The sequence below is a fragment of the Suricata suricatta genome, chromosome 7 (genome assembly GCF_006229205.1).
Source record: "Suricata suricatta isolate VVHF042 chromosome 7, meerkat_22Aug2017_6uvM2_HiC, whole genome shotgun sequence".
Taxonomy (NCBI): domain Eukaryota; kingdom Metazoa; phylum Chordata; class Mammalia; order Carnivora; family Herpestidae; genus Suricata; species Suricata suricatta.
Window position 1 is genome coordinate 85,746,836 of NC_043706.1, and position 16,587 is coordinate 85,763,422.

A 16,587-nucleotide genomic window follows, 5' to 3' on the forward strand; every position below is an offset into this window, starting at 1 on the left:
CAGCGCACCTGGGGGGCTCAGTTGGTTAAGCATCTGACTCTTGATTTCAGCTCAGGTCATGATCTCATGGTTATTGGGATCAAGCCCCCTGTGGTGGCCTTGCACTAACAGTATGGAGCCTCCTTGGGATTCTCTCTCCCTCTCTCTCTGTCTCTCTCTCAAAATAAATAAGTAAACTTGAAATAAAAAAGAATAACATGGCTTTCATTTATCAAGTGACTACTACATGCAAGCATAGTAGGTATGTTAAGCTTTACATATGTCAATCCTCAAGTTTGGGATGCACTACTTTCTCCAGTTTATATGTGAGGGCTGAGAGGGATTATTTAAATAATTTGCAAGGTCACAGAGCAAGGAAAAATACAATAGTCAAACCCAAGCCACTGTGATCTATTATCTTCTTACAAGAAGATAAAGAATAAAGATTATAAAGAACTATAATCTGGTTTCTCTGTGGATGTATTTATTTTAAGGATTTAACTATTATATTTCCTTGTATTAATTAAAGGATCAGGTGCTAATCATGGAGACATCAACACAACAAATATGTAGTTGATTCCAGTAACTTTAAAAAGCAGTAATTTCTGCAATAAACTCCAATACAAAAATGAAATGAAAATGAGTACTAAACTTAGATAATGCTCTGATCTAAGATGAAGAAAGAATTTTGTCAAAGTAATACAAAATAGTAAGAATATCTTATTTTAGTACAAGTTTACAATGTTCTCCCTGTGATATGTCCAACATATCTCATTTGATATGCACAACAGTGCTGTTATGAAATTCATAATATGAACTCTGTTTTACACTTGAGAAAACTGAAGAACAACCCGAGTGTCACTGACATAAAACCAAGTCTTTTGATTCTTGAGTCCAGTACATTAAGCATCATTCTTCACTATCTCATAAAAAACATTCATTCTAGTAATGCACTAATGCAAGTCCCTGGTGCTAAAAAGCTATCTGAACCAGTAGTGAATCTAGCCTGTAGTAGGAACCATAACTTCAGTTAATCACTCTTGTTAAGTAGCAGCAAAAGCCACATGATGCTGAGAACTTTGATTTATTCCCCTTGTGGGTTTCCCTGTCTGAATTTGGTGGATACTGCTTACCTTGAAGATCAGAGATGAGGACAGAAACCAAGATGGACACATTTCTCAACACTATCTGGGCTTCCAAGGCTGTAATCCATTAAAGGTAAAAATTGTGTGACATGACACTTGTGCTGTAGGCATCAAGGAAGGTCAGGAAAGTGGAAGAAGGCTGCAAAGGGTAACCAGGGAATCATTCAGGGATCTTCATCTGCCATGTAACAGGTAGGAGGAGCAGTCTGTGGCTTTAAAAGTAGATGCACAGGAAGGAAATTGTTCCTGAACAAAGGAGAAACTTTCTCTACCATGTCTCTGCCTACAGCTCCAACTCAACTATGCACAGAACAATTACCGGCTTGTAAACCACTCAAGAAAATTAATAATGAATCACTAAATCCTACTCCTGGAACCAATACTACATATATGTTAACTAACTTGAAAATAAACAAACAAACCTAGATTTTTTTTCTTCTTCTTTCTTCTACCTACGACTGGGTAAAAAATTCTAAGATGACTTAAAAAATCTCTACCCAAAGCAATCTATATATTCAAAGCAATCCCTATCATAACAACATCAGCATTCTTCACAGAGCTAGAACAAACAATCCTAAAATATGCATGGCACCACAAAAGACCCTGAATAGCCAAAGCAATCCTGAAAAACAAAACCAAAGCTGGATGCACCACAATTCCAGACTTCAAGCTGTATTACAAAGCTGTAATCAAGACAGCATGGTACTGGCACAAAAACAGATCAATGGAACACAATACAGGACCCAGAAATGGACCCATAAACATATGGTCAACTAATCTTTGAAAAGCAGAAAAGAATACCCAATGGAATAAAGACAGTCTCTTCAGCAAATGGTGACATGTAGAAGAATGAACCTGGACCACTTTCTTACACCATCCACAAAAACAAACTCAAAATGGATGAAAGACCTAAATGTTAGACAGGAAGCCATCAAAATCCTAGAGGAGAAATCAGGCAACAACCTCTTTGACCTTGACCACAGCAACTTCTTACTTGACATGCTTCTAGAGGCAAGGGAAACAAAAGCAAAAATGAACTATTGGGACCTCATCAAGATTAAAAGCCTTCTGCACAGAGAAGGAAACAATGAGCAAAACTCAAAGGAAAATGACAGAATGGGAGAGATATTTGCAAATGATCTATCAAATAAAGGGTTAGTATCCAAAATCTACAAAGAACTTATCAAACTCAACACCCAAAAAACAAACAATCCAGTGAAGAAATGGGCAAAAGACACGAATGGACGCTTTTCCAAAGAAGACATCCAGATGGCTAATAGACCACACCAAAAAATGCTCAACATCACTCATCAGGGAAATGCAAATCAAAACCACAATGAGATACCACCTCACACCTGTCAGAATAGCTAAAACGAACAACTCAAGCAACAGCAGAAGTTGTCAAGGATGTGAAAGAAGAGGAACCTTCTGCATTAGTGGTGGGAATGCAAACTGGTACAGCTGCTCTGGAAAACAGCATAGAGGTTCTTCAAAAACTTAAAAATAGAATTACCCTATGACCTAGCAATTGCACTACTAGGTTCTATCCAAAGGATACAGGAATGCTGATTCAAAGGGTCACATGCACCTCAAATAGCCAAGTATGGAAAGAGCCCAAACAAATGTCCATTGACTGATGAAAGGATAAAAAAGATGTGGTGTGTGTGTATAATACAATGTAATATTACTCAGTGATGGAAAAAAATGAAATCGTGCCATTTCCAACAATGTGGATGGAACAGTGTGTATTATGGTAAGCTAATTAAGTCAGAGAAAGACAAATTTCATATGATTTAACTCGTGTGGAATTTAAGATACAAAAACAGATGAACATAAGGGAAGGGAAGCAAAATAATATAAAAACAGAAAGGGAGACAAACCATAAGAGATTCTTAAATACAGAGAACAAACTGAGGGTTGCTGGTGGGGTGTTGGGTGGGGAAGGGCTAAAGGGGTAAGGGGCGTTAAGGAGGGCACTTTTTGGGATGAGCACTGGGTATTACATGTAAATGATGAATCACTAAATTCTATTCCTGAAATCATTATTACAGTATATGTTAACTAACTTGGATTTAAATTTAATAAATAAATAATCCCTTATGGAGCCTATCTAAGCTACCAATACCAAAGAGACCTTCAAATTTAAAGGATATAGAGAAAAATCCCAAACATTTGAAAAGCTTCACCCTATTCAAAATGAGGGGACAATGAAACATACACAGAAAATGTACCTTAGTAAAAAAAAAAAAAATGTTACTGTGGGAAAGAGGAGGACACTTGTAAAAATCCCAAGTTGTAAGAGGAAAATGTACACGTATTTATAAAACAGGAATAGATTGTCGACAAAGAAACTTAGAACAAGTGGATTTGTGCAGAGGTCTTATGGATAAAGGTGAGTCAGTCTGTTGGTAATCCAAAAACTCTCTCTACTCCAAGCATACTGACAAAAGAGAAAAAGAAATGAAACCAAGAAGAAAAAAAAAGCATAAGTGGAATTCAATACAAAATAAATCCCACAGAGCAAAAATAGAACACAAAACAATTGCCAGAGGGAAAAACAGCCTTTATGAGCTCAGGGCCTGAAAGAGCTCATCCCTGAGGAATAAAGAAAATGAAGAGTACTCCACCTCAGACAGGGACCAGCACTGGGCTCCCTGTTTAACGATGGCTGACCTTACCTAGGGCCTGAAAGGAAGCTGTTAGGCTTCAAGAGATACAGACAAGCCTAGAGACTGAAACTAGCTAGGCCAAACCTACTGACTCTTCTCACATCTCCCAGATGAGGGCAGCAGAGTGAGTAACTGTAAGCTAGTACAAGATCAGGATCTCCAAGGCCAGCCCAGGGTTCAGAGGTAAGGCTATCTTAAAATTGGAAATTTTTAGCAGAGAAGAGAGACATATGAGGAAGAGAGGCTATGGAAGGGAGAGGAGGTAAAAAAGGCAGCAGGGGAAACAAGGAAGGGTGGAGGAAATGGAAGAAAGCAAAGGGGGCAAAGATGGGAAAAAACAAACAAAAAATTCTCCTCTCACAGAGCCTACAAACCAGTATCATAAAACACAAATCTGATGTTCATCAGGAAAATACAAATCAAAGTCACACTGAGATACCACCTCACACCAGTCAGAAATGAACAAATCAGAAAACAACAGATGTTGGTGAGGATGTGGAGAAAGGGAACCCTCTTGTACTGTTGGTGGGAATGCAAACTGGTGCAGCCACTCTGGAAAACAGTGTGGAGGCTCCTCACAAAATTAAACCTAGAACTACCCTGTGACCCAGCAATAGCACTGCTAGGGATTTACCCAAGGGATACAGAAGTGCTGATGCATAGGGGCACATGCACCCCAATGTTCATAGCAGCACTGTCAACAATAGCCAAATCATGGAAAGAGCCTAAATGTCCACCAACTGATGCATGGATAAAGAAGATGTGGTTCATAATACAATGGAATACTACTTGGCAATGAGTTAAAATTTAAATCCTGCCATTTGCAGCAACATGGATGCAACTGGAAGGTATTACACTAAATGAAATAAGTCAGTCAGAGAAAGACGGATACCATATGTTTTCACTTATATGTGGCTCTTGAGAAACTTAACAGAAGACCATGGGGAAGGTAAGGGGAAAAAATAGTTAAGGAGAGGGAGGGAGGGAAAACCATAAGAGACTCTTCAATACCGAGAACAAACTGAGGGTTGATGGGGGTGGGGGAGACGGGAAAGTGCGTGATGGACATTGAGGTGGGCACTTGGGATGAGCACTGGGTGTTGTATGGAAGCCAATTTGACAAAAATTATATTTTTTAAAAAAAGGAATCTGATGTTAAAAAATCAACAACTGAAATGCATTTAGTTCACTCCAAATAAATTTTATAGAACTGTTCCAAGATGTTACAATATGTTGAGAATGTACAAAAAACATAAAGGCATCACTGCCAATAAAAGCCTAGATACTAGGTAAAAAAGAAAGAAAATTTAAAGGATATGTATATAGCCAATTAAAAATATTAGAAATAAGAAAAACTATAGATATAAAAATCGATAGGATAAACTCTAAACTATACACAGTTGGAAAGTAAGCTAGTAAATTAGAAGATATAGTATTTTGAGAATTTGGTGGCACTCCTTTACGTACATGACATATCAAAGAATATCACATGTGTGTATATATACATGCACACACATATACATATACATATCCATATATATGTACATACACACACACACACTCTCTCTCTCTCTCTCTCTCTCTCATATCCATATATTTCCTCATGGACAACACCCAAAAACAGCTCAGCACATCAATATTAGGAACATAAAGGAGTGAAGGAGTAAAGGAAGCAAAAGATGGGCATAAATGAGTATAAAGAAACAATCACTCTAGAGCATCTTTGAACCTTTTAAGAAAGAGTGCCTTTAGAAGCTGGTGAAACCCAGGGACACCTGGGTAGCTCAGTCAGTTGAGTGTCCGACTTCAGCTCAGGTCATGATCTCACAATTCGTGGGTGCAAGCCCTGCATTGGGCTCTGTGCTGACAGCTAGCTCAAAGCCTGGGGCCTTTCTTCCGATTCTGTGTCTCCCTCTCTCTCTGACCCTCCCCTGTTCATGCTGTCTCTGTCTCTCTCAAAAATAAATAAAACATTAAAAAAAATTAGAAGCTGATGAAATCCAAATAAGATTTGTAGGAGGGCTGACAGTATTGCATTTATGTCAATTTCCTGGTGTTGACAATGCACTGTTGCATAAGATATTATCAATGGTGAAAGCTAAATAATGGGTACACTGTAACTCTGTACTCTTCTTGCAACTTTTTTGTGATCCTTAAAACTACTGCAAAATAACAAGAATTGGAGGGGGAGGGGGAATCCAGAAGAAAGTTGAAGAATTTGCTCCCAACATTCACTGCAAGTGGTAGAAAGTTCTGATAATCACTTTTATAATAGAAACTATAAGAGATTGGTTCAACTTTCAAAAATCAAGTAATGTATACACACAATGTAGATGAATCTCAAAATAATTATAGCAAAAAGCCAGACCAAAAAAAGAGTACACATTATATATAGGAATCTAAAACATGCAAATGAACCTACAGTTACAAAAAACAAGTAAGTGGTACAGAGGGGAGGGGTTTAGAGGAGAGAGTCCAGAGAGAGGGATCAGGAAAGGATCCAAGAAAGCTTTTGGGGGTGATGCGTACATTCATCACACTGATTGTGGCAATGGTTTTAAAAACCTGTATGATTATTTCAATACATGTAAGAAAAGCATTTAAGAGACTCCAATACCCATTCTTTTTTCCTAAAAGAAAAAAATATTTATTATCTCATGGTTTCTCTTGAGGTATAGCAATGGTAATACACAATGTTTATTTATCTAAGTAATAAAGGTCTGTTGTTATTTAAGGAAAAATGGGTATTGGGAGTTTATCAAAAACTGTTATTATTCTTTTTTTTAATGTTTATTTTTTTTGGAGAGAGAGACAGAGTGTGGCCGAGAAAGGAGCAGAGAGAGAGGGAGACCCACAATCTGAAGCAGGCTCCAGGATCTGAGCTGTCAGCACAGATGCGGGGCTTGAACTCACAAACTGCAAGATCATGACCTGAGCTGAAGTCAGATGCTTAACTGACTGAGCAACTCAGGTGCCCCCAAATACTGTTATTCTTGATGAGAACTCTCAGAAAAAACTAGGAATGGGAATTTCCTTAACCTGATGAAAGGCATCTATGAAAAACCTACAACTGTTATCATACTTACATGTGAAAGACTGAATGTTCTGACCCAAATATCAGAAACAAGGCAAAGATGCCTACTTCACCACTCCAACATTGCCAGTTATATAAGGTAAGAAAGCTCCTTGCCAGTTACATAAGGTAAGAAAAAGATCAAAAAGGATACAAATTGGAAAGGAAGAAATAAAATGGTCTTTATTTACCAATGATATTATTATCTGTATAGGAAATCCCAAAGGATCTACATGGGGCTATTGTAACCATTGTGAACTGAGCAAGGCAGCAAGATATGATGTTTGATTCAGTAATTCTATATATCCTACTGATGTACTCTCACAAGTGCAGCACACACACACGTAAAATCAAATAAGTCATATCCACATGCATTAAAATGGAAAAATGTAAAAAAACATATTAAGCAAAACAAGTTGTAAACAATCTGTATATATATGTCTGTACATGTATAATCACTTTTGAAAAACATAAAATACTACTTTGAACTTCTATCCATGAGCACCTATTATTTGCACAATGTTTAAAAATTTATAAATCTTTATAAAACCAAAAGAATGCAAAAGAAAGTTATTTTTGGAGAGCCAAAAACAAATTTCTTTTTTAATTTTTTTAAATGTTTTATTTATTTTTGAGAGAGACAGAAACAGCGTGAGCAGGGGACAGAGTTGGTGAGAGACAGAGCAAGAGAGGGAGACACAAAATCCGAAGACAAGCTCCAGGCTCTGAGCTAGTTGTGAGCCCAGAGCCCAACACGGGGCTCGAACCCACGGAACCTGAGATCATGACTTGAGCCAAAGTCGGACGCTTAACCAACTGTGCCATCCAGGCGCCCCCACAAATTTCTAATTCTAAAACCTTTTGAACTCTGTAAGGTACCAAAGTCTCTGAGGCTTTTATGGGATTATCTGTCCTTCAGGTTTTGAAAAACAGCATTTGCCCACTAAATTAAATATATAATAAACCCTCTATATTTTGTACTACATTCAAAGTATCATGGCACAGTATGTTAAGTGAAATAAGCCAGTCACAGAAAGACAAATAGTGTGATTCCATTTATATGAAGAACCTAAAATAGTGAAATTCATAAAATAAAAGAGTACAAATGTGTCTACTAGGGCCTAGAGTAAAGGAGAAACAGGCATAATCAATAGGTGTAAAGTTTTAGGCAAGCCAGATGGACAAACTCTAGAGATCTCCTAGTCAGCATTCCATCTACAGTCAACAATATTTTGTGTACTTAAAATTTTTTAAATATTTAATAATTTTTAGATGTTTATTTTTTGAGAGAGAGAGAGAGAGACAAAGTGTGAGCAGGGGAGAAACAGAGAGGGAGACACGGAATCTGAAGCAGGCTCCAGGCTCCAAGCTATCAGCACAGAGCCCAACGCAGCGTTCAAACTCACAAATTGCGAGATCATGACTTGAGCCAAAGTAAGACACTTAACCGACTGAGCAACCCAGGTGCCTCTGTATACTTAAAATTTTTAAGGAGGTGGGGACTTCTGGGTGGCTCAGTTGGCTTATCCAACTCCTTTATTTTTTAATTTTTTTATGGTTTTTATTTTTATTTTTGAAAGACAGAGAGAGACAGTGCAAGCAGAGGAGGGTCAGACAGAGAGGGAGATACAGAATCTGAAGCAGGCTCCAGGCTCTGAGCTAGCTGTCAGCACAGAGCCCAACACAGAGCTCAAACCCACAAGCCGTGAGATCATGACTTGAGCCGAAGTCAGACCCTCAACTGACTGAGCCACCCAGGCGCCCCAGTTTATCCAACTCTTGATTTCAGCACAGGTCATGATCTCACAGTTGGTGGGATCAAACCCTGCGCTGGGCTTTGTGCTGTCAGCACAGAACCTGCTTGGGACTCCCCTCCTACCCACCCCCCCACTTCTTTCTCTCTCTCTCTCTCTCTCTCTCTCTCTCTCTCAAAATAAATAAATAAAAACTTTAAGAGAAAAAAAGAAATAAATTCAAGAAGGTAGAACTCATGTAAGTGGTTTTTTCACAATTATTTTTTAAAAAATTAACTTTAAAATATTATACCATTGCACAAGTAACTAGCTTAAATTAAAATAAAATTTTAAAGCCTAGAGTTATAAAAAATATAAGTTCCCATTTAAATAATTTGTTTCTATATATTTTAGTAATTGTGGACTGGACTAGTGCATCAACTCCATGACAAGATCTATTTTTAATATATTATACACAGTGTACCCCTAGAGTCTAGCAAGTAACTGACACAAGTAAGTTCTCCAGTTTTTTAGATGAAGGAAAAAGTGAAAGCATTAAAGTTGAGTCAGGTCCTTTATGGTATGTATTTATTTCCAGGCACACAAGGATTTTGTTTTTGAACATACAGCACTATCTTATGAAATTCACTTAAACTCTTTTTGCCTTGAAGCTCATCTCTAAAAATAAGGAAAGGGGCACCAAGATGGTTCAGTCAGCTAAGAGTCTGACTCTTGATTTTGGCTCAGGACGTGATCTCATGGTTCATGAGATCAAGCCCCATGTTGGGCTCTGCACTAACAGCCCAGAGCCTGCTTGGGATTCTCTCTCTCTCCCTCTCTGCTCCCACCCCAAATAATGAATATTTTTTAAAAAGAAAAATGTAAGGAAGGCACCTGGCTGGCTCAGTGGATAAAGCGTGCAAGTCCTGATCTTGGGGTCATGAGCTTGGGCCCCATACTGAGGGAAGAGTATACTTTAAAAATGATAATAAAAAATGATAATAAAATAATAGTAAAAATAAGAAAACTGGGTTCAGATGACATATTCTAGCACCTTTTAGATTTTACAATTTTATAGTTTTCTTACTTTTATGATTACATCATGGGCTTCTGACTCAGGACAGACCATTATCTGAATCCTGGCTTCGTAACTATACAACTAAGTAAGCTGCTCAATTTCTGTGAGTCTCAGTTTCCTTATTTATAAAATGGGGATAAACAAGCACTTCTTCATAGTATCATGAGATATAATTTACATAAAGCACACAGCTACAACTAAACAAATATTAGTTCCTAATCTCTTGAGAGTCTAGACAATAAGTGTTATAATAAGAGTGAAATTACCCATATTAAGTGATGCACTAGAATTTTATAACTTATAATTATTTATATCAAAAATTTAGATGCACCCACTTCTGACAAAGCTGATTAAAAAGAACTTTAGGAGAAAGTGGTCCTTTTTCAGTCTCCTTCATGCTATGAAGAAACAGGAACAGGGCTGAGGTCAATGGTCCAGGGCTTGAAAGTTCCACCATTAATGGGTCCTTTAAAAAACATGATCAACTCTTTGTCAGAAATATTCAACTTTAAAATTAATTATTATTAAAAACTAAAAGTTATAATTTTTTTAAATGATGACAACTAAACTGCCTCAAGCATATTAAGAAACTTTATTCCCACACATATAAAATGAATATTTAAAAAAATAGATAATGGAATGAAATGTCTTACCTTGAAAAACAAACATTTCTCACATCTTCTGTTCTTTACTTAATAAAAGTATTAGCTTAAGAGTGAAATCACCAATATTTAGTTGCTTATAAATGTCTCTTAATGTGCTTTTCTAAAAGTGAAATTACTTATCTACTTGATATGTATTTATCTCCATATAATCATAAATTATATGTAATAAATGCAGTTTACTACATATAATTGTAAATTATATTTATTAGCAAAACTCCAAAGCCTTCTTTTCCAAAGTACTTTACTAATAAAATAAGGAATGGGAAATTATATCACAAAATTGGTACACCACTCCCTCTCTTTTAAAAGTGAGAGACATAAAGCTTGACAAAAGCAGCTAAAATTGTGTGAGGTTTCGAGAAACCCACTTCATTCTAGAATTTTACCCCACCAAGTTTTGCTTTCTAAAATGTCATCTTCACCAGTAATCCTCTCTCCTTACAAACAATGAATTAAAAGCAAATGCCAAATACCATCTTGCAGCATTACTGAAGTTACCTTCTAAGACAACTATCAAACATGTTGTCTCATTCATGTATTTATGAAATACGTGTTACATATATATTTCCTACTAACTATCCTTAAAAAAAATCTGCCATCTGGGGTACCTGGGTGGCTCAAAAGGTTGAGCGTCTGACTTTGGCTCAGGTCATGATCTCGTGGTTCATGCCTTTGAGCCCTACGTTGGGTTCTGTGCTGACAGCTTGGAGCCTGGAGCCTGCTTCATATTCTGTGTCTCCCTGTCTCTGCCCCTCTCCCCCTCCTTCCCTCTCTCTCTCAAAAATAAACATTAAAAAAAATTAAAAATATTTACCATCTGACTAAAACCACAGAAAGGACGCGCTATAGTTTTTCTACAGTCCTTCAGTATCAAAAGTGTTCTCTGCCATGTTGAAGACATGAATAGACATTTCTCCAAAGATGACATGAAGATGGCCAATATACACATGAAAAGATGCGCAACATCACTCATCATCAGGGAAATGCAAATCAAAACTACAATGAGATATCACCTCACACCTGTCAGAATGGCTAAAATAAAAAAAATAAACAACTGTTGGCAAGGATGTGGAGAAAAAGAAACACTCATGTACTGTTAATGGAAATGCAAACTAGTGCAGCCACTCTGGAAGACAGTATGGAGGTTTCTCAAAAAGTTAAAAATAGAACTACCACATGATCCAGTAATCATTCTACTGGGTATTTACCTAAAGAATACAAAAACATTAATTCAAAGGGATACACACACCCCTATGTTTATTGTAGCATTATTTACAACAGTCAAATTATAGAAGCAGACAAAGTATCCATCAAGTGATGAATAGATAAAGAATATGTGGTATACTTATACAATGGAATGTTATCCTGCCGTAAAAGAGAATGAAATACTACCATTTGCAACAACATGAATGGACCTTGTGGGCATTATGCCAAGTGAAATAGGTCAGACAGAGAAAGACAAATATCATATGAACTCACTTACATGTAGAATTTAAAACAAAACACTCCAAAACAAACAAACAAACAAACAGAAAAAATGCTCGTAGACACAGAGAAGAGATCGGTGGTTGCCAAGGCAGGGAATGAGTGGTGGGTAAAATGGGTGAATGAGGTCAAAAGGTACAAACTTTCAGATATTAATAAACAAAAAAAATGTATAAAAAACCTACAGTTAACGTCATTCCTAACGTTATTAAAAGACTGAACATTTTCCCCCTAATTTGGGGATTTTAGGCAAGGATGCCTGCTCTCATCATTTCTATTCTGCATGTTAACAGAGGTTCAAACCAGCACAATAAGGTAAGGAAAAGAAACAAAAGGCATATAGTTTACAAAGCGCAAAGTGAAACTGATGATTCAGAGAGTAGTGATCTGTGCTGACAGCCCTCCAGCTCAGGTCAACTGTATGTCCTATGGACCTAAGATCTAAGACTGAAACTCTCCTCTTAGAATAACATAAACCTAAAGTGATCAGTTATCATTTCTAATTGCCCTATACTAATCTTGCAACACAGTTCGACATGTACAATACTTAACATTCAATCACATTTAATAGGAAATCTTTTCAAATGACTAAGAATTAATTTCCATTTAGTGGTTTTCATTGTCTCACTATACTTTAGAAGAGAGCAGTAGGATCTACCATAAAGATTTAAGGGGCTGAACAGGCAATAAGTTTATAGGCTGCCCTTTCAACAAAGAAATACAACAATATTGTCTTTCAAAACTGCCTTCTTGAGGAAAAAAAACAATCCAAGATTACTAGATTGGGGCAAGAATTTTTAGAACTCCCCTTCCTTAAGTATTCTCAAAGTCAGATCATGAGCTTTATATACACTGTCTTTCTCCAAAACACGAACACACATGCGCGTGCACACACGCACACACACACAACACACAATTTCTAACTAAAAAGGTTATTACTAGTGTCAGTGCCCTCCAGCCAAAGACCACCAGGAACACACAGGTAGTTGAACAAGAGGGGTTTATACTTGTTGCGTTTAGGGAGAACACACACCATGGTGTATTGGAAAGAACTGATAGAGGATTTGAGCTTTGGGTAAGTAATTTAGGGGAGAGCCTAAGGAAGCTGAAGTCTGCTCTCAATTGAATGCTGTCAGAAAGCAGGGGTAATTCTATGACTGGGTATCTCAATAAATCTTTGAGTTAGGATATCCTGGGGGTTCTTGTCTCTTTGGGAGACAAGAATAAGGATAAAGCTATAACTAGTAAAGAAGCAGCAGTCTCTCACTTTGATCAAGATAGGTTGGTGGGATTTTTCTAAGTGGTGTTTAGATAAAACTTTTGTCTGGGTTTGGATAAAACTGTGAAGTGGCTTTGCTCTGTCTGGTTTTGCCAGTCTCAGAGCCACCTTGCCCGAGGCTGGCGTTCCGTGAGACGGTTTGAACAACATGGCCTCACTGCAGGCGCCACACCAGCCTCTGAGGGTTTTTTCTTTTCTCACTAGCTTAAAACCATTTTCAGACAAGGCTCCAAAAAATGTTCAGATGTTCACTATTAAAATCCAATCTACCTTTAAAGAACTAAAATGCTGTATTTAAGAAGTGTTACCAGGAACTACCAAATAGGAATCCTGGACATTTTGCTCAACAAAAATTCAAACCCCTTTTGTTTTTTTCAGTATGTTTGTTTGAAAGCTGCCTTAATATTTTTGTACTGTTTGACCCACGATATGTCTGAACCCTAACTATACCTAAAGGTATAACTTTAGAATTTTAAAATCTGATTATTTTGACAAAACGCTTTTGAATTATTTTTTCAAAATGTTTTTTCAAAACACCATCTGTTAACAGTTCAGAAAAATCTGAAAGGTAGATTTTGACACCATCAGTAGCTCATTTAAAAGAGCTATTATATAGATAGCCATACTTCTTACCAGGTGAGAGTCTGAGGAAGGAGAAATCCTGAGTTTTGCACCATGTTCTTTGCTCTCATTCATCAGTTCTGAGAGAATATAAGACTGTGCCAAATTCTGAAAGGAAGCAAAAGTAAAGTCTTCTGATTCAGTTGTAATAAGCCTCTGATTCTATAGAATGAATACTCTCTTACACTCTTGAACATTATTGAACATAGCAAAAACATTTGTAAGTTTTAAAAACCTTGACTGAGCACATTTCACATTTAATAAACGTCATTATTACTGACTTATTCACAGTAAAACACAGGGAAGGCCTTCTAGAAGCACTGTGCGAAAAGGGGGCACACATGTTTGCAGCAATGGCTGATGCGGGCCTAACACAAAAAGAAAAGAGAAATTTCTAAGGGGACACTTAGCTGTCATTTGCTAGTTTACAGGTGTGCCAATGAATATAAATTAATTGAAATAATCTTTTACACTTTAAAAAGTTTCCTGATGACTCTTACCTGCATGACGGCATTGAAAAAGCAAGTATTTCCTAAATTTGTGATTCCTTTCACTGGGGTTACACTGCTGCCTTTTCTTCCTTTCTTTTTTTCACCTTCATATTTTTCTTCATAAAGTTTTAAGATTCTAGAAAATCCACCTAAGTCAGAGAAAACGTAACTGACATAAGACGTAAAATTAAATATTCATAATTTGAAATAATTTAAATACATTACTTAAAATTAAGTAGATTTCCCCCTGAATCACTGTCCCTAAAGGGCAAGATTATAAACACAAATAAATGTCTCTAGTTGGTTATGTTACTACTAAATAATTTTTCATGTTGATATATGCATCTGTACCTTGTACCATAATGAAGAATGAATTCCAGATGAGTTAAAAATTAATAAAGAATAAATTTTAAAAATGAGAGAACATCTAGATCTTAGTTCCTAAATATCATTCCCCACAAAAAGAAATGAAAACTCTTTGGGATGCCTGGGTGGCTCAGTCAGTTAAGCGTCCGACTTCAGTTCAAGTCATGATCTCATAGCTTGCAGTTTCGAGCCCCACATTGGGTTCTGGGCTGACCACTCAGAGCCTGGAGCCTGCTTCGGATTCTGTGTCTCTCTCTGTCCCTTACCCACTAATGCTCTGTCTCTCTCTCTCTCAAAAATAAACAAACAAGAAAAAAAGAGAAAGAAATGAAGACTCCTGATTCTAAACTTGGGGCAGCACAGAAACAAAATAAACCTGTAACATTTTTATTGTGCCAGAAAATAAGAAAGTGTTAAAAAAAAAAAATGATGAGTATTTCAAAATACACATGCGCCATACTAAGTTCCCACCAGTCCAATCTGGAAAAATCAGAATATCAAAATAAAGAAGGATACTAATAGTTTATTATTCACTGAACAAATTTAGAATGGGTCTGAACGGATAATAGGTTTTTTAAATGGAAGGAAAAGAGAAAAACTCTTCCTTAGAAGAGAATACCAACTAATAATTAGAAGAAATGGTGGAATTGGAAAATCACCATTTTGTGGCATTTTTTTGTACTGTTCTTGCAACTTTCTGTAAGTTTGAAATTGGCAAAATAAAAAGTTAAAAAAATTAATAACTACATTATAACATATATATAATATAATAAAGGTAAACACCAGGGCCCTGTGGCCAGGCCAGGTGCTATGAACAGGATTCCTGTGCCCCCGGCCTAGGGGCCTCTTCCCTGCCCCCTCAGTTTGCTATTTCTGGGGTTTTTAATTATTAATAAACTTATGGGACTTTCTGTGTTTTTATAATGACTCTGTGGTACAGCCCTTTAAGAAAGTTAGGATATGCCTTAGATGCAAAAAAAAAAAAAAAAAGTAAATACCTATATGTATGGTATGTAAGTGCATGTTTTGGGCTCGCTGAATGGTATAATTAATACAGAATTGAACATTATAATATCAATTCATCATGTTTAAAAACAATATGAAAATGAAGGACAATTTCTAACATTTATAAACTAACATGATTGATCGTATCTATTAACAGCATATTACTTTTTGAACCAAAATATAATTTGAAGTTTGACAGGAAATCGCCAAGTTCTCCAATCCTTTGGTTTTAACTGAAATATTATTTTATATTCCATTCAACCTTCAGATTTTGTAGTTCTTCGCAATTATGTTTTATTCATCTAATACTGACATAGTGTCTTGCATTGCTAATTAACTTTTAAATATTTGGCTATCTCCCCTGATTGATGGGAATCAGAAAATGTCTCTACTCTTGCTCTTTCTCTCCACAGGGCTGTGATGTTGGGGGGGGCGGGGAACACCCATAATAAAAATTCAATGTAAACAAAAAGGTACCAGATTAAACAGGAGATCCAGTAGAATCTTAGCCCTCTAGGCTTCTGATGAGTTCTTATGAGTAATAAGACATCACCTCCCATCCCGTCCTCCTATATGACAGCACTGAGAGAGATGAACAATGCTGGAGGTAGCTCTGTGTTCAGGGACAGAAGGGGAGAGCAAACACCATAAAAAGAAACTTTAATCTCAGGTATGGGCAGACTGAAGCCATGCACACCCTGTTGGTTCAAATAAGGTTTGACATGGCACCTGTGACTTTTGCCAAACAAAAGGCATCAATCAAGGTGGGTTATTAACATATTTTCTTTTTTTTTCCTTTCTTTCGTTCTTTCTTTCTCTCTTTAACATTTATTTTTTGAGAGACATAGGGAGACAGAATGGGGGCAGGGCAGAGAGAGAGGGAGACACAGAATCCAGAACAGGTTCTAGGCTCTGAGCTGTCAGCACAGAGTCTGTTGCTGGGCTCAAACTCATGAACCGTGAGATCATAACCTGAGCTGAAGTCAGACACTTAACCG

The 16,587-nt window shown here is 36.9% G+C and overlaps 1 protein-coding gene across 10 annotated transcripts in view; it reads right to left on the bottom strand.

The window, feature by feature from the left end:
* Positions 1-16,587, bottom strand: part of USP45 (ubiquitin specific peptidase 45) — a 76,058-nt gene that overhangs the window by 31,469 nt on the left and 28,002 nt on the right. For 9 of the 10 annotated variants that reach the window (XR_003910644.1, XM_029944300.1, XM_029944298.1 and 6 more), the window contains exons 6-8: positions 14,228-14,367; positions 13,740-13,835; positions 10,013-10,143 (exon numbers count right to left, since the gene is read on the bottom strand). Coding sequence is in view for 9 of the 10 variants with exons in the window: in XM_029944300.1 (XP_029800160.1) it covers positions 10,013-10,143; positions 13,740-13,835; positions 14,228-14,367 (367 nt within the window). In the remaining variant the exon portion in view is untranslated. Of the gene's footprint in view, positions 1-10,012; positions 10,144-13,739; positions 13,836-14,227; positions 14,368-16,066; positions 16,203-16,587 lie in introns of all 10 variants that reach the window. The other variant, XM_029944299.1, reaches the window with a different exon arrangement.